This window comes from Syngnathus typhle, linkage group LG5 (assembly GCF_033458585.1).
Source record: "Syngnathus typhle isolate RoL2023-S1 ecotype Sweden linkage group LG5, RoL_Styp_1.0, whole genome shotgun sequence".
Lineage (NCBI taxonomy): Eukaryota > Metazoa > Chordata > Actinopteri > Syngnathiformes > Syngnathidae > Syngnathus > Syngnathus typhle.
The window spans coordinates 13,883,712-13,908,311 of record NC_083742.1 but is presented as its reverse complement, the minus strand read 5'-3'; the positions used below and the strand labels follow the sequence as shown (position 1 = coordinate 13,908,311).

Genomic DNA, 24,600 nt, shown 5'->3' with positions numbered 1-24,600 from the left:
AAGTGCATGTACGAATACTTGAATACTCTACTTGAGTAAAAGTAAAAAAGAGCAGTGAATTGTACTCGAGTACAAAAATTAATAAGCAAAAATTGTTTGTTTTTAATTGTGTTTCATTAATCAAAGGGATCTTCCTCTCTACCTCTGTTCTAAATTGTCTAATATTAAGTAAAATAGTAATATTAGTGAAATGAATGTCATCTTTATTATGGAAGGACAGTATGTGCTTAGTAGTCACAAGAATACAGTAGTAAGGCGCAAGTGAAGCATTTTCCCCATTCTGCCCACATGATGGCGCTATTGACCAAATATTGCTGCGCAACTTTTTTTTTTTAATTGAAGAAAAACACTCAATTAAAGTATTCAGCTACATAGCAATATCAAGCGCATGTTTTAAAGTATGTTTAAAAGATTTAAGATAACAACTTGATCAAAAGTTGTTAAAAAAAAGGCTTAATAATACTTTCTATAACTTATAAAACGGTATACAATTGAGTATTCAAGCATAGTTTTTTTCACTGTCTTTCTTTGGTCCAGTCCCAACTGTCCAGTGCCATCAGTCAGAGTCTATTTTTATTTGTGATCTGGACCCTCCCAGTGCTCTGTTTCCCCCCTCTAGTGTCAGTTGTTCATGCTTATTAGGAAGAGAGGGGAGCTGTCACGCTGACTCTGTTCCGAGGGATGTAGCAGCTCTCCGGTGACGAGGTCTCCGTGCCAAGCGCTTTCCGCTTCTCCGGCTGGTTTTTTACTATTGGACCCTCTCCCGTTTCGACGATGGAGACCAGCCCGATCCCGGTGGTGACGGTCCAAACTACCCCCTTCGATGACCAGCGGCCCGGTACCAACGGACTCCGGAGGAAGACGACCGTGTTCGAGGGCAAGAAGAACTACCTCCAGAACTACATCCAGAGCGTCCTGTCCTCTATTGACCTCCGGGACAGGCAGGGCTGCACCATGGTGGTGGGCAGCGACGGACGCTACCTGAGCCGGGCGGCTATCGAGGTGATCGTCCAGATGGCGGCCGCCAACGGGGTGAGTTTGAGCGGGGGCGGTTTTGGAATTGGAACCCGCAGCCAGATTTCCCAATAAACTTTTTTTTTTTAGTTTGCAAACCAATCTTGAATACAAAACTTTAAAAACACAAAGTTGAAATTGTATCAAGCGTATAAAATTAGGCTTTGTGAAAAATCAAGCCCTACTCTCCGCTCTCAAATGCTGAGGGCAGCTAGGGATCATTTAGATATTTGATTTGGAAGATGATGTAACCAATCATTTGTTTGTTTTTTTAAAGTATCAAGCCTATTGGTTTTTCGGCTGGCCCGGATGGTCAGACGCGTGAGCGCGCTGTGTTGTGATCGGACGGCGTTGAAGTTTTTTAATCGATGACAGCGGAATAAATCAGCAATTTTGTAGTATATTAAATATACAAGTGAGCGATATTTTTGGGTTGGTGTGGTGTTAATGTTGGTGAGAAACAGCATTTCTACAGTGTCATAACTTGAATGATGCTGACGGTGTTTGTCAAGATGGTGTTTTTTGGAATTTCCTAGAAGGTAGTGACTATAGAAGTGTCAACATATAAAAAATATGGGTTTTTGAGTCAAAGTTTCATGGTGTGCTCTGACCGCATGTGTTGCCGGCTGCGATATTTGTGTGCAAATACGAGAAACTCAGTTTGAGTCACAAAGGAAAAAAATTGACAGTGACTGTTTGTATTAAAAGAAAATTTAAAAAAATAAAATAAACTGCAAGTTGGCTCACTCCACAGTCCAAGTCCCATTGCATTTGAATTGGAGTTGCAAAATGGGTAGCCGAGGCAGTTGCTTGTTAATCCGACTCCAGTGTTACAATCGCGGCTGCTGCATCACTTTTGACACATGGAAAGAATCCGATTAAGTAATTATTTGTGTTAACACGAGGAAACTTGACAGCTCTCCAAAGAATGAAAGCTGGAAGTGAGCAAGAAAATCCCCACTGCTCCACTCTGACATCTTCATAATTGCTTTGGAGCGCCTCCAAGGGAACATCTGAAGGGAATCTGATTTTGTTTTGGTGCCAAATGTCTCTGAGTGTCAGTCTTATCAGCACTTCCATCCATCCTGCTCTATTTTCCGGTCTTGTTCCTCTTCAGCTCTCTCTCTCTCTCTCTTTGGTCGAGCTTTTGAGTGGACAGGAGTCAAGATGGTCCCGACACTGTGCCGCATATCTTCCTTTAACATACGCATTATGCATGCTAAGGACCACAAAGGCCTCTCTGGTGAGGAAACGCCTATTATAGGATGCTGATGCCATAACCGGGTTATATACCGCAGACAATTATAAATAGTGTGGCTCCCTCTGTTGTGTTATTGAGGCTCCACTTGGCATGAGGAGAAGCTAACATTTCATATGTGGTGACTATAGCTCGGACGCGCCCTTCAAATTGTGTTGATGGTAACAAATGACTTCTGGATGATTCAATTTTCCGAAATGAAGACGTGATAGACAAACAAATGGAAAAATGGAATTTGATACATTCATTATTTGGGTGAAATTGGATTTACCATCTCAGTATTTATTACTAAGGTGGTTGATGACACACCGCTGTTTTTCGAGAAACATCCATGTGGGTCTTGTACCTGTGCTGTGCAGATCGGTCGCCTGGTAATCGGCCACAATGGCCTCCTGTCCACCCCTGCTGTCTCCTGCATCATCAGGAAGATCAAAGCCATCGGTGGGATCATCCTCACGGCCAGTCACAACCCCGGAGGTCCCGGAGGAGACTTTGGCATCAAATTTAACGTGGCTAACGGAGGTGTGGAAGGAATATGGCCAGTCAAACAACCTCTTGTTTAGACTCTCGTTTTTGTAAGAACCTTTGCTCCTTGGTTGCTTTTGGGTTCGTGCCACAGGCCCATCTCCAGACACGGTGATGGAAAGGATCCATCAGGTGAGCCGCACACTCGAAGAGTACGCCATCTGCCCTGACCTCCGCATCGATCTGTCCAGACTGGGACGCCAAGACTTTGACCTGGAGAATAAGTTCAAACCTTTTCGGGGTACACTTGTCATGATGTACAGTTATAAAATTATACTTATTGTAAAAAGTACAGTAACGGAGCATGCCTTTGTGTAAAACCTGACTGTGCTTCCAGTGGAGATTGTGGATTCTGTGGAGGTGTACCTCCAACTCCTAAGAAACATCTTTGACTTCAGCGCCATCAAAAGTCTTCTGACCGGACCAGGGCAGCTGAAGATATGCATCGACGCTATGAATGGAGGTGAGACCACCGTCATCATCGTCTCGTGATAAAAGCCAACTGAGCATCTTGTCAGCGTTAACGGCATCTCCTCTGCTGTTACAGTGATGGGCCCTTATGTCCGTAGAATCCTATGCGATGAGCTTGGGGCCCCCGCTAACTCCGCCGTCAACTGCGTTCCTATGGAGGACTTCGGGGGCCGGCCCCCCGAGCCGAACTTGACGTATGCCTCTTCGTTGGTGGATGGCATGAAAGGAGGCGACTTTGGCTTGGGCGCTGCCTTTGACGCAGATGGGGTGAGATTGGGTCAACTGGCTGCTAAATGCTAACGGCTACGGTATAGAGGGTGATAAGCGGTGTGGCAAGATAATGGGCACTCTAACAGCTGTTTGGTACTACGCAGACTCACTGCCACCTCTTAAGAAACAAAGTGGTTTAAAAATATTTTTTTGCTCCCGCTAAAACGGCCACCCGCACACACTCGTCTGGAAGGCTACATTGGAGTCTCCACCAAATTTTTATTTTTAGGGAGTCACAGTGCTTGTGTGAGAGAGAAGGATGATTATGGTAAAATCTTTGACTTACTGATGGATTGCTATGAAGAGTGTTAGTAATATTTATTTATTGTCATGAGACAGAGACACATGATAAAATCTGTTTAAATATGACAAATGGGAAGATAAAACATTCGAGACTCATTATCAAAAAATGTGTGTTTGCTGCTTGAAAAAATATACAGCTGTTGCATTTTTCAGTACACAGGAAAAGTTGTTTTATTACTTTGATAAAAAATACTTATAAATATCTCAGGGGAAAAAAGTTTCTGAGGCCGCAAAAATGCAATAAGTAGCTCAAATTTTTCACCAAGTCGTTCAATGGTCAGCGCACTGTGTCGTGAATAAATGATCTCTTCAGGGGATTTAAGTCATACGAGCTCCCATCAGGATCAAAACCGACCCAGTGATTAGCGAGGGTGTTTGTAAGATATTATGTAACACTGTCATCGCTATCTGGCAAACTCCTACATTCCAAAAAATATGTTGTTGTAATTGTCTCTATGTGTAAATGAAAGTGTGAATGCGGCCTGCAAATGTGAACTCAGCTTTATTAAGGTGGTAAAATATATGTTATGATATCTATCAGGACCGCTACATGATCCTGGGAGAGAATGCCTTCTTCGTGAACCCGTCGGACTCGGTCGCCATCATGGCCGCCAACCTCTCCTCTGTGCCCTATTTCCACCAGCTGGGAGTTAAGGGCTTCGCCAGGAGTATGGCCACCAGCGCTGCCCTCGACAGGTACAACACACAAGCGCTATGCTTACTGAGTGGTGTCATTTATTTCAGGGACTCTCCGATGACGACTGACCTCACACTGAATTTGCGACCATGTAACCCCCTTCCAGCACTCACATGCACATATACTATATGCACTTTTACTCACAGCCTATAAATATGACGTGTTATGTGAGGGTGGAGTAGAGCAGGGGGCATTTCGTGAATGGGTGCCATCGCTAAAGTTAGGGCTGTTAAAATTGTTCCACAAAAGTGCATGGGGAATGGGGGGGGGGGGGGTGGTAAGCGCAGCTTAGAATTTGCCACATTGAGCTGATCAAAATTCAACTTGCTGCGGTTATTCATCATCATTTTTACGATATTAGATGTCGGTGAAGATTAAGTGAAAATTTGTGGGTTGTTTGAGGATACGCGAGTAGGAAAGTCAAAAATAAATACACATGCTTAAGGTAGATGAGCCCTCTTTACTCTGGAGGCTGCAGTGTTGTACTCATTCTCTACTTTGCTGCTGCTACCTTCTTGAGAAAAAAAAGTGTTTTCATGGCCAAATTTATCTTACAAAAAAACAAGACTAGGAATAGTAGAGCCCAGGTACCTTGTTTGTCAAGGTACCCCTGTGCTTATGAAACAATGCAACAATTCCCTCCAAGCGATTATCTAACCAAAAAAAGATCTTTGACAAACAACTGCTAAACCTCAACCAGAGTTGTGCTTCGTCGCAATTTAATATCAGGCTTCCAATATTGGAGTCGAGGAAGAACTCCCATTTCCAAGTAAAGCTCCAGCATGCTGTGCTTTTTTGTCCAAATGCCAGACCAAAGCTTTTAAATCTCAGCTGATCTCTCATCAGTGCACACAGGTCACTGGATGCTATGTTTGGCCAAATATGAAGTCAGTGCCAAAAGCTGATAATATTTCACCTCTCTACTTGTTACTCCTTTGAATGTACTGAGCAGATTGTGATGTTAGTAACCTGGACGTTTGTGTTTGTGTTGGGTGTAAACATGCTGGTTCGGGCCTCAAAACCTCATGGGAAAACTAGGGTTATTATATGTTTTTTGTCTTTGCGGAATGTCAAGCTTTCCGTTCCAGCTTTCACATCCCTGAGGACAACTCTGGTTTACTCTTATTTGGTCATTTATCCCATCCTCTTGTAAACAACTGCACTTGGCACTCTGGGGGCTTTATTTGTGCATGCTATGATTAATTTACTCTGCATATCCATGTATTGCATCTCGAAATTTTAAGAAGATAACTTTCAACTATTATAGTCATTTCTCATCGGAGCCCATTTGTACAGTGACACATTCAGTTGATTGAGTGGAAGAGGAAAAAGGTTATTGTGAGTAGAAGCTAGCACACACTTTGAAATGAGCATTACCGCCACCTAGAGGCAGGGGCGTCCAACCAAAACCCAGGCTTCCATTATTGTCATCACAAACGTTTCAAAGGTGCACTGCTGAAGTCATTTAAACTCTATTGCTAACCAAAATAGCAGTACTTACCAAGGCACAAACAATCTCTTGAATGAATACTGCGTTTTGTACAGCGAGTTCCTTGCGCCGTAATAAAGATGGTCTCACATTAATGTTCTAAAATACTGTACGTTTGAAATCAAAAAGGCCCTCTGCCAAAAAGCCCTCGTCTACATTTGAGAAAATAAACTCTCTTAGACCACAATTTGTTGACAAAGTATGACTATACACTCTCAGTTTGGTCTACCTACACACAACTGCTCATCTCCTTTCCACCGCGGCTCACTTTCAAAGGCGACATGAACTAAAAGGTTCACCGACTTTGTTCATTTATCTTATTAAAGTGGACGACCTATTGGCTCGTCATGAAACATTTGCTGCGCTTCATTTAAAAGTTCACGGTAACGCTTTACGAGCAAGGGCCGCTGGTTGCCAGAAGAGGCACATAAACACATGCTTCAAAAACTAAATTTGTTTTTTTATTGTAATCTTCTTAGGGTAGCCAAACTCATGAAACTGGCACTGTACGAGACTCCTACCGGTTGGAGGTACTTTGGAAACCTGATGGACTCGGGCCGTTGTTCCCTCTGTGGCGAGGAAAGTTTCGGGACAGGTACTGCATCTACTCAAGCACAAACAAGATACAACAACTCTTGTTAAGACATTGATTTGACCAACATGAGAACAAGTTCATTTAGTGGTAAGCACTTGAGATAGTAGGAAAGGTGTCAGGATCGGAATGGAGCAGCGCGACCAAATGCAGCTTGGACCAGGGTTTGAGGGAAAAGGTAGTTGGAAGGGAGGAGGAGGGGAACAAACCAACAGAACCGGCAAACTAACATATCTTCCTAACAAAACAACGGGACTGACCGACCGACAGGGTTAGATAACAGACAGAACAGAAAACCAGGAACCAAGAAACAAGAACGACATCCACAATCTGAAAGCGGAGTGAGGGGCAGACAGGACTTAAATACAAGACAGGTAACAAGCGATAGGTGACTGTGATTACGTTGATTGAGGTAACGCAGGAGGAGAGGGGCGACGCCAACAGAAACCATGGTAACATATAGACAGAATAAAGAACAACTGCACTGGGCACTCTGGGGTTACTTGAAATTGTCTATTCCTGTTTTGTGGGGAAATACAGCAGTTTGTGGAGTGTGTTATGTCACCTATTGCAATCAGAGAACTCTGTTCTCACAGGAATTTAATCCGATTTTTTTCCCCCATAAAAAGTTAATAATTTGAGAACTGACATATTTTTGTGATTAATTTAACATGTTTAATCAACGTTATTTTATGAGAATAATTTTCACATTATTTAATATAAAACAGAGGAGCCAATTCCCACAAGATTGTTACTTTTTTTGTACACAAATTAATTGAGTAATCAGTACAGCATTGGCCTAATTGTAATATTAGCTGACCAAGCTGGTTCTCGAACATCATTTTTAGTGTCTGTGCAGTTGCAGAGCACCGAAACCTTTTTCCCGCGGGAAAAATAAAAATTCTCATGTGAATTTAGGAGGATTTTATTCTCGCACAATTTGCCACTTGATATTTGTGAGGACACATTGAGCAACTTATTTGCTAGCCTTGCTTATTTTGGCAGGAAAGATTTCCAATGGATGTTTTTTGCTTCATTATTGATATTACAACATGTTCCAAGACTCTCGCCTCAGAGTACAATTTGTCTTTTAGCGATTGAGAAGAAGTCCAACTAAAAGGTCCTAACAACTCTTTCCCTCTTCTGTATTTTCTCTTGAACACACGATCATTCTCCGGCGGATGAATGCATCCTGACTGCCGCCTAATAGATGTTGTGGCCGTGACCCAGGCTGCCTGTGTAAATAATCCCCATTCTTCTGCTATAAAAGGAGACGGGAGCTCCTTTTGAATGACTCCAACACGCAGACAAGGCCCGCTGAGGCACACATTTGCCGTGTCTACCTGCCTCCAACTCTGTTTCTTAGAGACGACAAGGGGAAAGTGAAGGGGTGCGCGAGTGTGTAGCAAAGCGCAAACTCGACTGCTGGGAGGAGAGAAGTGAAAGGAGCACTCAGAGGAGCTTGTCTGTCCTTTTAAGGCCAAACAGCTCAAAGGGGAGCTTTGCAGTAAATCATCTCAACTGGACGTGACTTTCCCTTTTTGCGAACTCGCTGTCATTGCAGCTTTGGAAATATCATTTATAATTATCATCATGTGGTGTGGTACATTTTATGACCCCAAAGAAGTCTCTTAGGTTGTTGTCATGTGATAATAGGATCTGATGAATTATGTGATCCCAGACAAAGGCAGACAGACAGCAAGACTGGGATTAAACACTGGCGACTGTCACTTTCCCAACAGATGTCAGTCACAGACGCTCAGGATCAACAAGAGAGGGAGGGAGCGGGTTATGCCAAGTGTACGAGAGATTTGTCTTTTTTTTTCATGTGGTCCTTTTCCGCTCCACGCCCTTTTAGGGAAGTGTTGCTCACACATTGGTTCTTGTTAAAATGTCAGTGTGTTCCTAACAGAAAGTGTGCAGCTGTCCACGTGAGGCAACGTAATAGCTCCCCAATGCCTTCATTGGGTGTTAGCATAGCGTGTGCATGTGTGTGCATCTCGGGGTATTATTCTGGCTTTGGGTGTGAGAGGTCTCGGGTTCAAATTCCAGACAAGTCCTTCTGTCTTATAATGACCATCATTAAAGTGAGTCCTGGAAATCAAAATGCTAGCTTATGTATTTCTTTAAAATAGTCACTTCCCTCAAGTAGATATATCTGCGTTTATATTATCAGGAACAGACTACATAATGACCAACTATTTCATTTCATAACATTGAGTGTTCACACTTATATGTTAGTGTTTACCATTGAACTCTGCTGCTAACCAAAACAGCAGCACCCATTAGGATTCTGGTTGACTGGTTACTCCATAGCCTTGTGTTTTTATGTTTTCCTGCAAATATTGTATCCAAGATGGAAGCACTGAATTTAAAGATTGTCATCAGAATGTTGTATTTTCTTTGCCAGGTTCGGACCACATTCGTGAAAAAGATGGTTTATGGTCAGTGTTGATGTGGCTGTCTATCATGGCCGCTAAAAAACAGAGCGTGGAGCAGATAGTCCGAGAGCACTGGGCCAAGTTTGGACGCAACTACTTCTGCAGGTAAACGCGACATTTGCTTAGAGTTATCACGTCTTAAAATATTTACTTCACATTTGTGCCTCACAAGCAAGTCTGTTGGACTGCAAGTCATCATCCCTTGTATGGATGAAGCCAAACATAGCTCCTCAGCGATCACCTTTGTCCACTCCTCTTTCTTCTCCTCCCAGCTGCTCTTGCTTTAACGTCTCCCCAGTGAGCGGCAGAGAAACTAATGAGAGTAAATGTTCCCATTGACGATTGGTGCTGCAGCAGCTTTTTGTGTTCCCGCACTTGGTACACATAAAAAAAAAGACAGTGGCCTTGGTCAGGTAGTGCGCTCGTAAAGCCTATAGATGGCACTGCGGTGGAATTTTTTTTACTTCGACTGAAAATATTCCACTGCAAAACTATTTTATGCTCATGTAGAGAAATGCTGCTCAAATTTGAAGTCACAAATCTTCTCATTTGTGTCAGGTTTGACTATGAAGGCCTCGATCCCCGTGCCGCTTTCTACCTGATGAGGGATCTGGAGTCGGTCATCTTGGACAAAGCGTTCAGCAGCCAGAAGTTTGCTGTTGGCGATCACATGTACAATGTGGAGCGGGCCGATAATTTTGAGTACATCGACCCGGTGGATGGAACGGTAGCAAGAAACCAGGTGAGCGCGGATCATGTGACATTGGAAATGAAAATCATTTTCTGTCTGTATGACCTGATAGAATATTGTTCAAATGAGCTTTTTCCAAAAAAACAGCACTGTCCAACTCCATATTATTCCTCTAATTTCTCTTAGAATATAAATTAAGCAGCAAATCTTCATCCATCCCAGGGGTGGCCATTTTGCCTCTTACTGTCATCTGAAAATGACATCACAATTGCTCAGGCCACAACCAATCACAGCTCACCACTTTTTTTGAAGCTGTTTATTTGCATTGAAAGTGCAATCATTTTAATCATACAAAATTGTGATGTGACTTTGTGGTAAGGTTGGCTCTTCCTGCTCGTTGTTGTGTTTGGAGACAGACCACCCCTATTCTGGTTCATCTGAGGAGATCCATGTTTGGATAAGATGGTGGAGTTTCCATTTTAAACCATAAACAGACACATACACACACACTTAGGGAAGTCGGACTTTGTGCGCACTTCCTGTATGCTCCCCTGTCCTCCATCTAAAGTTTTCCCAGCTGACTTCCATTGGGGCTCTTCTAAAACGTCTGGCGCTGACACTTGCCCCACCCTGCCACATGCCTGACACATACACACACGCACTGTACTCCGCTTTGTGCATACTAGCAGTTGGCCCCAAACACGCATACCAACAACCTGCCACTTTGTGCGACAGTTTTATAGAGCAACAAGGAGAGCGTCAATCATGCTGCTGATGAGAACAAAGTGGTACCACGTAACAGTTCCTCCAAAATGTGGTTTTACCCTCACTGGTAAACCCTCCGTGCCCAGTTGCTCTCACTGTGTTATTGTAACCCACATTCCTGCCAGGCCAGAATTATATCAGCTGTCGCCTCTGCTCTCCAGGAGACAAAAACACACACACGCGTATATGCCAACACATTTGTGTTGCACATCTAAATATCAGTAGCTGGGCCTTAAGGCATAAGTTATAGCATTTGATTTAGATGCAGCCACAACAGCAGTTGGACGCTTCATCAAGGCCACCTATAAAACAATCCATGAGTCTTAAGGCAAAAATGTTACGGATCGGAATGGAGCTGGGCGACCAAATGCAGCTCGGACCAGGGTTTATTGAGGGAAAAGGTAGTTGGAAGGGAGGATGAAAGGAACAAGACCAACAGAACGGGAAAACTAACATAACTTAACGGACCGACCGACAGACTGGCTAACCGAAACAGCACTGACAAAGACAGGAACCAAGAACAATCAAACGTGAAGACATAAACGACCCGACCGGAGTGAGGGGCACACAGGACTTAAATACAAGACAGATAACACAAGGTAGGTGACTGTGATTACATTGATTGAGGTAACACAGGAGGGGAGGGGCGACGCCAACAGAAACCATGGTAACATATTGACAGAATAAAGCAACCGGGGACGAGTCGTGACAAAACTCTCTGGATGGTAGTTCCAAATAAACAAACCTATTTTAACTGACCATGGAAGTGTAGACATGTGAGACAAAAATGTTGCTTTAAAGTTATTGAAAACATTGTGTGACATCAAATTCCCAGTCGTTCCACTGCCCATCGCCGTGACGACAGCTAATCTTCTCTCAGGATTCTTAAACATTTCGTCAACAGTATGAAAGCCATCCCTGCCAGGATAACTAAATAAAATAAAAAGTGAACAAACTCATTTAAGACAAACAGTCCCATTTATTCACCTCCAGGCTGACCAGTAGATATACGCTGCAAATTTTAAACCTACATTAGAGGTAGGAATAAAGAAAGGAATGTGTGCCTCTTGTGACATCTACTGAATGATTGCTGCTGTTGCACATTGAAGATGCCCCGATCCACTGTGGTTTGTTTTTAAGTATATATATATATATATAATGTATAAAAAGAAAAACCTGACAACCAAAGTAACTGCACTCCCCCGCCCCCCCAGGGTTTGAGAATTGTCTTCAGTGACGCATCCCGTCTGGTGTTTCGGATGAGCGGAAGCGGTGGTGGCATGGGCGCCATTATCCGCATTTATGCAGAGAGCTTTGAGAGAGACCCTGAGAGACATAGCAGAGAGACGCAGGTACTCTATGTGTTTACCTATATGACTTTTGACACTGCTTTCCAAATGACAGATTTTATAATATTATGTCTGTCTGCACCTTCATGTGACTCTGTAGATTAAAGTGTAGAAGTGTGTGACTCAGATCACATTGTCAACTTTGGTCCCAAGCTGTGTGTTGCTCAATGCAGGTGGTGCTGGGTCCTCTCATTGCCATCGCGCTCAAGATCTCCAACATCCACGAGAGGACGGGACGTCGCGGTCCAAATGTGATCACATGAGTGTAAAGGAAATGAAAAAAAAAACAAAAAAAACCACATTTTAATGCAGTCAGAAAGTGCATAGAAAACAGCCTTCCAGGAATGCCTATACAGTTTAAAAATAGACTGTTCTCCCTAAAAGCGACCATCAAATAACAACTGCAACAGGGAGTTTTTGAATTATGGATGAAAAATGTCTAATGAATGCGCATGTGCATTTATTTGTCTTTTACAGAGTTGGTTTGGCAACTATCGGGAATTATTTACCCAACTTCATGCGGAGACACTTTTTCCCCTAATGTTGTTTGTATGCACCACTATAAAACACTTGAATGTAAAATTGAGCAGGCGATGCATCACAGCTAATAAAGCCTTGTGAAATAAGTATGATTGAGTTTTATATCAAGAACGGGATTGCAAATTTCATATCGCACATTAATAGCAACCCACTCAAAATGTGTTAATTTTGGTTCTTAATACTTGATTAACAGTATTCAAGGCTGTTGCGTCAAGATAAGAAGAGTCAATCTTTACAAGGACTGAAATTGACATTGCGAAACGGAACCCATAAACACACTGATTGCCGTGGTTACGAGTTGAGGATGTTCCAGTGAATCTTTGTGTGGATGTCTGGCCGGATTTATTAAGCAGCCACTTGTTATTGGACCATCAGGGCTTATATATTTCACAACACTTAGGTCAATCAAGCATAAAAGCATTTCTGTTTTTCAAAACATTTAGAGTTAACACCAATTTATTTCTAATATATTGCCACAGGTCATATTGTTGAAATGTAAATAGGTTAAACTGACAAGAAAATATCTGTTTTGCCGCTCTCGTCTCGAAATCAGGTAACAAAATGCCGTATGTCCCTCTTCCATTTGTATTTTTGTTGTTGTCAGAATTTGGAAGAAAAAAACGGAGCCAACAAATTTCTTCCAATGAACTAATACTAATTCTAAACAACAATTACACTAGATGTAATTATTGTGCAACATATTCAAATGTCAATATTAAATACAATATGCATTCACTGAAATGTCTTTGTCAAAAGATTGAATGGAACCGAAATCATTAAGTTAGTCTAGTGACATTAAGTTATGTTACACCATTAAGATATAACTTAAATTGAAACCAGATCACCAATTGAAAAGGGATATGTACATAAAAACAAATAAGTGATATAAGCATAAGATATGAATTAAAAAACAAGAATATCCAATGCCATGTACTCTTTGGTGTCTCTCTCCATGGACCCATCTCATCTGGTTAACTCTGTGCTGATGTCCACTTCTAAAGAACATACATCTTCACCACATCTTCCCGCTCCATGGTGACCCACCTCTCCTCCGCATGTCACACATGCAGTACCCTCATATGGTGGCGGCTGTTCCCAGCTCCACGTGCAGTCCGGGCTTTGCGTACTGTCCTTGCAGTAGGGTGGTGGTACAAGGCTCAGAACTACCTGAACTCCATCTAGGACTTGCACGTCCTCTGGATCTGCCTCTGGACACCGGTGACACGTCTCGGACTCTTGGTAGGGGGGAGGGGGGGAGCTTGGCCTCCTACGCAAAATAGTGGATAAGTATCCTTTCTCAGCTGTGTGCTGAGAGAAGCCCAAGTTTATTGTTATTCAGTGTAACTGACCTCTCGATGGTATACACTTCTATGTTCTGCTGGTGTATCCTCCTCCTCCTCCAATCCTCCACCGTATTCTTGCAGGCGGGCCAGATGATGTTGGCAAGGACAGGCAGGAAGCCGACAATAATCAGGATTAATGGGATGGCTGGCGTGTCCGCCACGCACACATACACAGAGAAAGCCACAATGACTGAGGCATGGCAAACACACAGAGACCAACCAGCCAACCACCTTGTTGCCATTGTATACAATTTCTGATTCTCTTGGCAGGTTGGGAAGATGTCTTCAAATTAGACCAGGAGTCTTCTCACCAACAAATAACTTGTGTGTTAGAAGATGTGGTTATATAACTGATCATTTGAAAGAACACAGTGTGGCAGAAGGGAGGGACACATCTTCATAGAGACAAGTCATCCATGATAAAAAGAGCGCATGACATCACAAAGGACAAACATCACCCAACCCCTAACTGTAGGCCTGCTGGGCGAGAAGCCTACCACTGAGGTCCCTGCCTCACCCAAAGTCAGCTGGGATAGCTTCCAGCACATAAACTGTGCAGAGAATGGGTGGACATGGCCTATTCTGCCGGTAGAGGGCACTGTTGGCCACATATTGCGTTGTCTGAATGGAGCCTCTGCTCACCACATAACAGATGATGATGATGAAACAGATGTTTCAGGGCTTCTTCTACATTTGTCAAGTGTAAATTACTTTTTAAGCCACAGTAGTAAGTACAAATAGTCCGCCATGTTCATTTCCTGGTTTTTGGAAACAATCCGGTCCATTTTAATGTATCAGTATGTCCATTGCACATAACTTGTGGTGGTCCTGGTTGGTCCACCAAGATCATTGGTCACTAAAGCAGGTGGTCCAGTGTTGCTATGGAAACAGTGAAGTTAGTGTTCTCAGTGTAAGTCAGTGTACCATCATTTATTATTTTGCAGTCATACTTACCTATACATATTGTTGCTTTCTGATGCAAAGTGAGGTCATTTCATTTTTCTACACTGCGTTATGAATGAAATGTCACTTCCCTTGAGTGGGGTGTTGCACCACAGCCATGTTTTTTTTAACTAACCTTGCTATCTGCACAGATGATCCAGTGATGCCTCTTAATGGCGGCACTAAGTTCTTACTAGATCCTACTTTAGATTAGTGTGGCTCATTTACATATTCAGTGCGCTAGTGTGTCATTTTCAAGAGGGTAACGATGATAAGAGCATCTTGTAACGTACTTCTGTGAATTTGCAGCCATTATCTCTATTTGGGTCTCAGGTGAGCTGGAATGCGTCCCAGCTAATATTTGGACGACGATTCCAAACCCAGACATCAGAACTGTGACACAGACATGCTTACCGCTACACATAGTCTAAGCATTATCTTTGCTGTACTGTCATGCGTCACACATGTAATTAGAGTAGCGTGTGCACACGTATGCACATATATGACTGGCTTCTTTTAGATCTCATTATGAAGTGATAATAATAGACAGAGGGCCATTAGTGATGAGTGAAGGTGTGACAGTGCCTGTTATTAATCAAATGGACTTGATGAGGAACTGCCAGATGCCCTCTAATATTAATAACACATAGTATCACAGTTTGACTTCACGCTGCTAAAAGTGCACAACTGTGGACACAAGTACATTTATGTTCACGGGATTTGTCTCCTAATGCGGGCCATTGTCATGTTTTTTATCCCATCCAGCAGAATTCAATGGGTGCAAGTTGGACAAGCAATGGAGAGAAAGATGGATGTGTAATATAATATTCCCCATATTTATGTCCCAATGGAACACAACAAAAACACAACAACAAAAGACCATCCTTCCAAGACAGACGTCCGTCAGTCTGCCCGCCCATCCGTCCAGCCTCTGACTGCCACGTCTATCTCCGTCCAAAAAAGTTGCAAAACGCAACTTGCACCAAAACAGCACCCCCGCAGGTTTCGCAGATTATCAGTCTGCTTCACACCGCCGCCTCACTTGTGCTAATAAACACAGCGGGTGCACGAGAGGTGCGTTGCAGAGACAGGCAGCGGTGACAACAAGGTGATTCAGACTGGAGCTACCCTGCTGTTCTCATTCCCGATTTATATTCAAATGTTTTGCACCGCTAGGCTCAATCAGGAACAAAGAGCACCTTCAGCAAAAATAGATTTTGGATGCAGTCAGTCCATTGCCAGGTCTGAGCAACTCAGGAATCATAGTGGTACCTTGACATGGGAGTGACCGGTGCCTGACATCCCTCATTAGGCCATGGTCCTTAAAAGTACACAAAGTGTTTCAATAAATATTAGTGGGAAAATGGTACCCGTAGTGGCAAGATACTACCGTATGCATTTAATATCTCTCTTGTATTGGATGTCAAACTTGTACGTCACGCACCGACGCACGTGAGAATGTAAAAGTTGTCCATGTTGGAGGCAGATGTCATCAGAGAGTTGCAGCTTTTACACGCCTCCTGGGTAGGATGATCGCTTGATAAGGCCAGAGACATCCCATACGCGGGCCTTGGGGGAGAGGCAATAATGGCGGCGTATAATTCAGGGTAATGAAGGCTGCACCACTAGATCAGTCATAAAGAATGATAGCGAGCGAGGCAGACGTTTGACCTCCCCTGGCAGCCCTCCACTCTCAATAAATGTGTTTGCTCACCACAGCACTGAGACAAAAGCAAAGAGAGAAGAGAGGAGGAGAAGAGGGTGGAATTTGGATTTGATTTAACATGAGGAGACATCCAGGGATCACATCATGGAATCTGATTTCAGCCAAGGAAAAGGACTGGACTCTATCCTTTGAACATATTGGGACTATTTTTATACAAGAGGAGGGCAAATGAAAGCAGTGTATCCTTAAAACATTACCACTGCTCTCAAGTCATTTTTATTTAGATGTTTTTTTGTGGTTGTGGACACGAGTCCATCCTGGAACTTCCAGGTGACCTATCCAGGACATAGCCAAGGCTTCAGCCCGCTTAACCATGAACAGAATAAGCAAACGGTTGAATCGACAAACAGACAAAGCCGCGCCGATAATATATAACATCATCTCCCCAGTGGAGGTAACAAGTGGGGCACACGCGTGGCTCGTTCCTGCCTGGCTGTGCAGTTGATCGGTATGCAGGCGGCGTGTAGAGTCCTGTGGGCAGACGAGGGGGGCGCTGCTCTCTTCTACATGTCTGCTAAATGACAGTAATTATTTTCCTGGGCTGCAGGCGACTCATGCATGTTTTATTTCCACCTGCACCTCCCCCATCTGCCTGCGTGGCTACGCGTGGCACACACCATGCCCGAATGGGGGGGGCATTTTATTTCTCTCCATACCTTCTTCCTATGAGTCCCACCGGGTTCCTCCAGCTTCTATTCTTTCACCGAGGAGGCCCTGTCTTTTTTATGGCTCCGGTGGGGTTAAGCGGGGTTTGACAGATGCTGTTAGGCTGCTCTCATGATGGTCCAAAGATACCTAATGGGGGTTTGTGCACACTGGCTGATGTGGTAAGCATTTTACTTCAAAATGGCAAGCATGTTTCAATTCAGGTCCTGGTGTCACTCAGGCTATGCCCACAGCTGCACTAAAAATATACTTTCTATTCGAGAAAGAGGTTTTCCCTTTTCTAGTGTTTGAACCAAACTCCAGCCACACAAGAGTGCATTTGCAAGCTGGTAGGTGTGTGTCAAAGCAACAGGTGGCAAGAGAAAGCCCCAACACAAGACATTTGTTGTCACTTCAGGAGAGGACACATAGGAGAACATGGAAGTGGATACACTCCAGAATATAGAAAAGGGGACATTTACCATCCCGAAAATTAGATATGGACCAACAATCAGCAAATACCTTCGATTATTCGTCAATTACATATTTTGGCATCAACTTAATGCTGAAAGCGATGCGTAATTTGATCGTTTTTGTTGCTAGCTTTTTAAACCCTTCATATTTGGGATGATTGAATGAATGGGGGTGGAATTTTACGTCTATTTTACATTATTCCGGGCATTTAGGTTAGAAAATTGATCAGAAGATCGACTTGGACTAGTGTGGAATTTGGGGTTGAAGAGGATAGTCAAAGTGTGGGATCATAGAGTGAGGGTGGTGGAATGCATGCTAGGCAAAGAGCCAAAAGTAACCAGAATATTTAGGTAATTACCGTATTTTTCAGTGTATATGGTGCACCATTTTTCATAAAATTATTTCATAAAATGTTCAACTATAGTAATGTAGTTAATATTATATGTCAGTCTTTAATTGCGCAAAAAATGTGAGTAAAACCTAGTTTTCTTCCAGCTAAAAAGGCCAAATTTGCTTTTATGGGAGGCAGGGGGGGGCATCAGTATTGCGATATGTGGACCCACAATGCATGCTGGGAAATAAAACCTACTTGAAACAATAGAGAAGCGTCCCTGCTGGATGTCTGTCAAGGTTGGCTGACAAACTCATTGACTGAAGGAGCTTGTCTATTTTTCTTCTTTGTCTCCTCGTTCCTTCATAGCGCCGTGTTGTGTGTCACTTGGTCCTGTGACACGCTCGCTCGCTCGGCGCCACTCCGGGGATCTCTAAGCCCCCCGCTGCTTTCATAATGAACATGTGGCTTGTCTCTCTTGGGCACAATTGAGCCAAATTCATAGGCAGAGGACGGGGCATTAGCCAGATGGTGCTGTGGGTGGCATCCTTTCTCTGGCCATCCATTAGAGCCGCGCTGCTGACAAAACTCCAATTTGTGCACACAGACATGTATCTGCTTTCAATAGCACATCTCTCGATCTGTGTGTGTGTGTGTTGGTTAAGTGCATGCTGGATTTCTCAAGGGAGAAAAGAAGTTCAATAAGACAAATGATTATACATGAATATATGTAGATGCAATTCAAAAATGGAAAAAGGATTGCCAGCTGCTTGTTTGATTGAGTTGCTGCACATATAGTTTTTATTCCGCCCATCGACGCATTTGGCTCGCTCACAGCCATCAAAGTCCAACGTTATCGTTTCAAAAGAAAACTTCCTGTAATGATGACTCATGAGCAGTTGACGCCTACACCACAGGCTTTATAATTGCCCATCGATGCTGCAAGATAGCGCCAAAGCACTATTTTGCTGTTAGACAACGCTACGGTCGGACTAAATGGAGATCCATACGCTTTTTTTGGGCCCAAGATGCCACTAGGTGGAGCCATAGCAACACAGCTTTGGCCTGAGCATAAAAACAGCGAATAGACTATTTTTTTAGTGACTAGCAAATGATAAATCCCCTCAATAAAAATTCCACAAATGAGTGAATTTGCAAATGGCAAATACGCAGGGGGTACACAGTATGTGTCCTTCAGCTTATCCTTCCCTCCTCCTCCCTTGCAGTGTGTTGAATGAACAAAACCCGGAAAAAAAACTTGAGCAGTAACATTGAGGGTTTTGCTATTATTTAACAAGGGCCCAATATTAGAGAGTGCAACAGCATAGTTGGTGGCAAGGGGGATTCATACAGATGAGCTTCTCCTTCCAAGGACAAACCAGTGACCCATCAACATGATCATGACAACTGCCTTTAAGGCTCAGCTTGTGAATATCACATGAGCAAACAAATGCAAATACATTTCAATGGGCATGAAGTACTCACCAATTTTCACTATTCATGTGCTTGCCCCCTGTGAACATATGGCAGAGGAGCCTTACAGCAGCAGGTCCTTGTGTAAAACCCTTGCAATTGCACCAAACTCGGTGGTAACAATAAAATAAAGAAACCCGCGGGGACGACCAGCTTTGTTAACGCACCACTCACTGCAACTACTAGTAGTACTGCTGCTGCGTGCAGGTAGGCTCTTTATTAAACACGCCCACTTGATTAACACAGGTTAGGTCACTTAGACAATCAATCAACATTTTTATTATAACAAATAATAATAAAGGAGGAACTTACTTCCACAACTACACTAGAAAGCTGTCTGCATGAATTATAAAAGAAATATTAAGGAAAGACTATTTGTTTCCATTACTGTGCCATCTGCTGGATGTGGTGGTACACTGCAGCCATTAGTGGAGGTGTCGCACGGTCCCCATGGCAACCGTGTGGTAATAGGGAACAGCCGTAATTCAATCTCAGAGGCTGAATGGCCGGGTGTCTGCGAGCCATCTTTAAACACCTCGTCTCCCCACTCAACTTCCACATCTTCTCCTAAGCGTCTCTTTCTCATTCAAAAACTTCCCTCCTCCTGGCATCCCTTCCACTCCAGTCAATCAATACCTCATACGATTCCTCTCTTCTTGCCTCCCCTCCTGACATTCCGGCTCTGGAAAATAATAGGATTTCATTAGTAGCACTGGATCTTGTTGTATTACTCTTATCCCTCCCTGAAGAAGGTCGGGATTAGTGGTGGTGGTGGGGGGGGGGGGGTCTGTAACTACACACAACGCTAAGGTGAGGAGGCAGGGAAGCAAATTGAGGCAAGACTAATGGTGTGACCGACCAATCCCGCGGATCGTTACAGAAGGAACTTAGTTATGGGGCGGTGCATAATGGCTGTCATTGGTTGTGCATATAGAAAACGCCTGAGAAGGGCCCGGGGATTGCTAACGGTGTTTACAAATGGGGAAGGAAGGAAGGAAGGAAGGAAGGAAGGAAGGCCACATTTTTGTTTGCTACCTCCACCAAGGACACGTGTATGACAGTACGCTGGAGATAGCTAATGAGCCTCTTGTGCTGCTGCACCTTTTTTGTTCAGAACTGTCCATTTAGTTTGGCCATTGCAACTTTGATGGATATTTGACAAAACTCAACTCAAGTTTATGTATAAAGCAACCATAGCTGCAAACAAAGGCATGCATATTAAAGTGAAAATCAGACCTACAAACAGAGACGGTTACAAGAGTAAATTAATAACAAACAGTAAACACACTAAAACGATGCTTGCCTTGAATGGTTTTGCTGTGAGAGGAGAAAAGGCCTCTTTTTTTTTGTTCCTCACGACAGCTTCATATTAAAATTCATGGCGTCTCTCAGCAGCTAGCACAAATGTCAGCCACGAGGGCCGTGATGTATGCTCTCATTCTCTTGCCTTCCTGTCGCTCCATCCTTCTTTTTCCGCGCTCTTCCCGTCTTTGTTCCAGTCGGCTGGAAGCTCAGCGCCTCCTGCTGCGGCTGCTGCTGCTGTTGCTGGAGGAAGAGGAGGGAAGTGAAGTGGACGTGGATGACTGAGCGGGACGTCACGCTGCTCCTCGTTTAGGCTTTTAATCAAGCAGTCTGCTGGGGAATATGGAAACGTATCTCTTGCGCTCCTGTTTAGGCCCATGTCCTCGTGGCGTGCACGTTACACGGAACCCGCTGGAACAGTGGTTCTCAAACTGGGGTCACTGGAACCCCTAGTTGCCATGCAGGGCTGCCATTTGGGGTCCGCAAAAATCATCTGAAATAATTTACCCAAAAGTTTGGGATATTGGTATTTTGGAGAATATTTCTAAATGAGCCTGGGTTCCAAAGTTTGCGAGGAACACCGCCGAGAACAAGTCTCACCATGTCATTGTCGTCTATTTTAGATGTTACACGTGGAGTTAAACGTCTGCTGAGCGTATTTGCAGAGGGAAAAACGAGGAGTCAAGTGGGCTTTTCCTCCATTTCTCTGCTCTCATTGTGACATTCTAAACACTAGCCGACAGATTTAAAGTCCCGGCAGGGACATCCGGCGCACGCTTGGTATAAAAAAAGAAATAAGGTTGGAGCAGGAGAGGAGGTGACAGTATTTTTCAGATGTCAGGCTGGTCTTAGGTGCATAAATCTATGTGTAATTCATCCAGTGTATCAAGGGTGGAGGCTAAACAGGAGTGTATACTGTTTGTTGGCTCGGCCCCAGTCCGCTCCGCAGAGGTTTCCCGTCATAATTCATCCCTTTTCATTTAGCTGTGTGTTTGCAAGAAGAAGAACAAGAAGGAGAGGAAGAAAAAAAAAACGTTTTTCAAAAGAAGAAGCAGGTTGGACAGTATCGCTGACGTCCTCGCTCAATATCCTCCAATTGCTTATAATCATTACAGATATCTGAGCCACTAAAACATTTGTAGGCCGGAGATTGTGGGAGGTGTAAAAGTAAACGATGTGTGTAACTTTGTTCAAACATTTTTGGACTCCTCAGAGGCTCGTAGAGGTTCAGCGGCCTGCGAAATGTCCCAAAAAAAAGAAAGGAAAAAAGAGGTCCAGTGTGTGCGTGTATGTGTGAGCGCCGACTGCTCAGGGTGTAAGTTATGGTCGTAACTTTCCCACTCTGTCAGGCGCTTTAAGCGTCTGTCCTGCAGGACACATTCACGGGCCGGCCTTAAATAAAGTCCTTTAAATAAAGCTGGGGGGAGCTCAATAATGAGAAAGCGGCCTGTCCGCTCTTAAATGAACCCGTGCACAGCTCTTATTAATGTCCCCTTATCGCTCATCATGGCCGCTGACCTGCTGCCGTAACCCCGCCTCCCGCCAAGTGGTCGCCGGCCAAGTAATTGAGGGCAATTTTCAAATTAAAATTTAAAGCCCTCGTCCATCTCGGAGAGAGAGAGGAGCAAGGGTTTGGGGGGCTGAGGTCTTGGTGAGTCGGGCAGGTAGTCCGTGATGAACGAGGAGCATTAATCTCCATGACAGAGCGAGAGAGAGGAGTTAACGGCGGCGATAGCGGCGCTAACGGATTTAATTAGCATTTAATCAGGTGCCTCGGGGCAGATGGAGGTGGTGGGGTGGGGGGGTACGGGGAAGAGAGGAGATCAAACTCTGGCGGCCTTCTGGAGGACGACGAAGACGAGTCCCGCTTTGCTGCGGGACCGTGTCGAAGAACAAGCGCCTGTGATCCTTTTTTTTCTATTAGCCGTGTAATGCTAACGAGCTTGAAGCGTGGCACGTACATGAAGCGACGCACCAACTGAACCACATGAAACGTCTGTCATTCAAAGAGAATACGTTAACATCACTTACTGTACGCCTTGCTACGGTTGCCCAAACTTGAGTCCTCAATTTGATTTCATTTTAATGTATCCCTTCAGGTACTGGTGTCAAAGCAATGACTTGGGGGGCCGTTTGCGGTTCACCGTCTACTTTTGCGCAGCCAGAAGCATATAATAAAATTGACCTTTGACGACCTGCAATGAGTCACAAATTTACTACTAAAATAGTGACATAATTTCTCTTCAGGAAAATCAAGATAAGTCCGTTTTCGTGTCAAGGTCCTTCCTACTTATCACATGAATGGTTTTCAAGTCTGGTCATTTTGCTTAATTTTGGTTCTGAATGTCATCCTATAGCTGCTGCTCAGTGAAGGGGCAGATCTAGTCTAGTGGGATACAGGGTTAAATTCAATCTAATGCAGTTCAAATTAAAAAATAAATAAAAAATAAATAAATAAATAAATAAATAAGCCGTAAAATTAAGTAATTAATTGGGCTGAATTAAATGATTGAATAATAATAATAAATTGAACAATCTAATTACAAAATTATACAAATAAATTTACCTAAAAAAAGTCAGATCATGGATCAGTTCTCACTGTGAATTTGAGGGTGAATGGTTGTCCCCTCTCTCATCACCTGCGACTGACTGGCGACCAGTCCAGGGTGTAGTCTGCCTTCCATTAGATAGGATAGGCTCTCCATGAACCCACTAGAAAACCGCAGTATAGCTGGGTATTCAAAACTCAAATCCAATTAAAAAAAAATTCAATTCAGTACATTGCCATGTTCTCTGTGCACCTTCAAGGGCAAATGAACATTCCCATTAATACTCGCTTTGCACACACGGCAAGACACCTGAAAGTTGAATGAACCCCCGATCATCATCATGAAATGATCATCGCTGCTGTCTGACCAGGATGATGACATAGACGCTCCTGTTCATCAATCAGTGCAACTTATGTGTTTTTTTAAACAGCCTTTTGTTCTATCTTCAAACTATACTCTTTGTGTTAGAGGTGAAAGTTGAAAGGCAGACAGACTGACAGCTGCGGTGAGTAAACGTCAGCCTTGATGTGGCTCGAAGGCGGAAGATGTTGCCGTGGGTTTTCAAATTCATACTATGTTTTTTTTCTTTTTTGGGCATGAAAAGCAGCCTCGTGTGATCACGATGTCATTAGACGTATACTCTCAGACAGGCCTGCTTGCGCTCGCTTGCACCCACGGGACGTCATTACCAGCTGCTAGTGAGGCAGGGACCTGAATGCAGGTCATACACACACACACACACACACACACACACACACACATATGCATAACTATCGAACACCTGAGTGTGGCCTCTGACAGCAGAGCGTTACTTCTGTTCCTAAAGCTGGTGAATTTCTCATTATCCAGGAACACACTCCTATATTCCGAACACACACACGCACATGCACACACTGACTCTTGTCCCATAGCAATTGGACATAGCGCATGATAGCAGAGATTTACTAGTATGCTAAAGCTAATAAATTCCTCCATGTTCAGATGGAAACCTCTTTAGACAACATTAATAAACATTGCAAACACAGAGAAACATATGCATGGCAGGGATCTGTCACATAACAATTGACACCTGAGCATGGCTTCTGACAGCAGTTTCTTTAGTTTATAAATTGATGAATTCCTTGATATGCAGGTGGACGACGTTACACAAACGTGCAAGCGCACTCACAAACACACACACGCTTCATTACTGTTCACACAGACAGTTGTGGTGTTTTTGTGTCAATGTTTAATGAGGGGGGGCTGTGAGTCAGGGGACCTTGCTGCTGTCAGGAGCTCCTGTAAGTCTGCCGCCGCTACCACCTGTTCCCACCCGCTCCCTCAAGACCCCTTGACACACACGCACACACACGCAGGCAGGTAGCGCAAACAAAGTGCAGCAATGTAGTCATCCTGCAGCCCGGCTGACAC

The 24,600-nt window shown here is 43.8% G+C and overlaps 1 protein-coding gene across 1 annotated transcript; it reads left to right on the top strand.

Annotated features, from left to right (window-relative positions):
* The first annotated feature begins 620 nt into the window (after positions 1-620).
* Positions 621-12,492, top strand: pgm5 (phosphoglucomutase 5). The gene is made up of 11 exons (XM_061279844.1): positions 621-1,032; positions 2,632-2,794; positions 2,892-3,038; positions 3,135-3,260; positions 3,345-3,535; positions 4,383-4,537; positions 6,507-6,622; positions 9,030-9,165; positions 9,619-9,802; positions 11,731-11,868; positions 12,039-12,492. Exons 1-11 carry the CDS (start codon positions 775-777, stop codon positions 12,126-12,128), a joined length of 1,704 nt encoding a protein of 567 aa, XP_061135828.1. The 5' UTR covers positions 621-774; the 3' UTR covers positions 12,129-12,492.
* The last annotated feature ends 12,108 nt before the right edge of the window (positions 12,493-24,600 follow it).

What these genes read in the sequence shown, in the direction of transcription:
- pgm5 (XM_061279844.1), top strand. Translation starts at nt 775, where the DNA reads ATGGAGACCAGCCCGATCCCGGTGGTGACGGTCCAAACTACCCCCTTC. An exon ending in TAAGTTCAAACCTTTTCGGG is followed by an intron (nt 3,039 to 3,134) that starts GTACACTTGTCA and finishes CTGTGCTTCCAG; the next exon opens with TGGAGATTGTGGATTCTGTG. An exon ending in CTGCCTTTGACGCAGATGGG is followed by an intron (nt 3,536 to 4,382) that starts GTGAGATTGGGT and finishes GATATCTATCAG; the next exon opens with GACCGCTACATGATCCTGGG.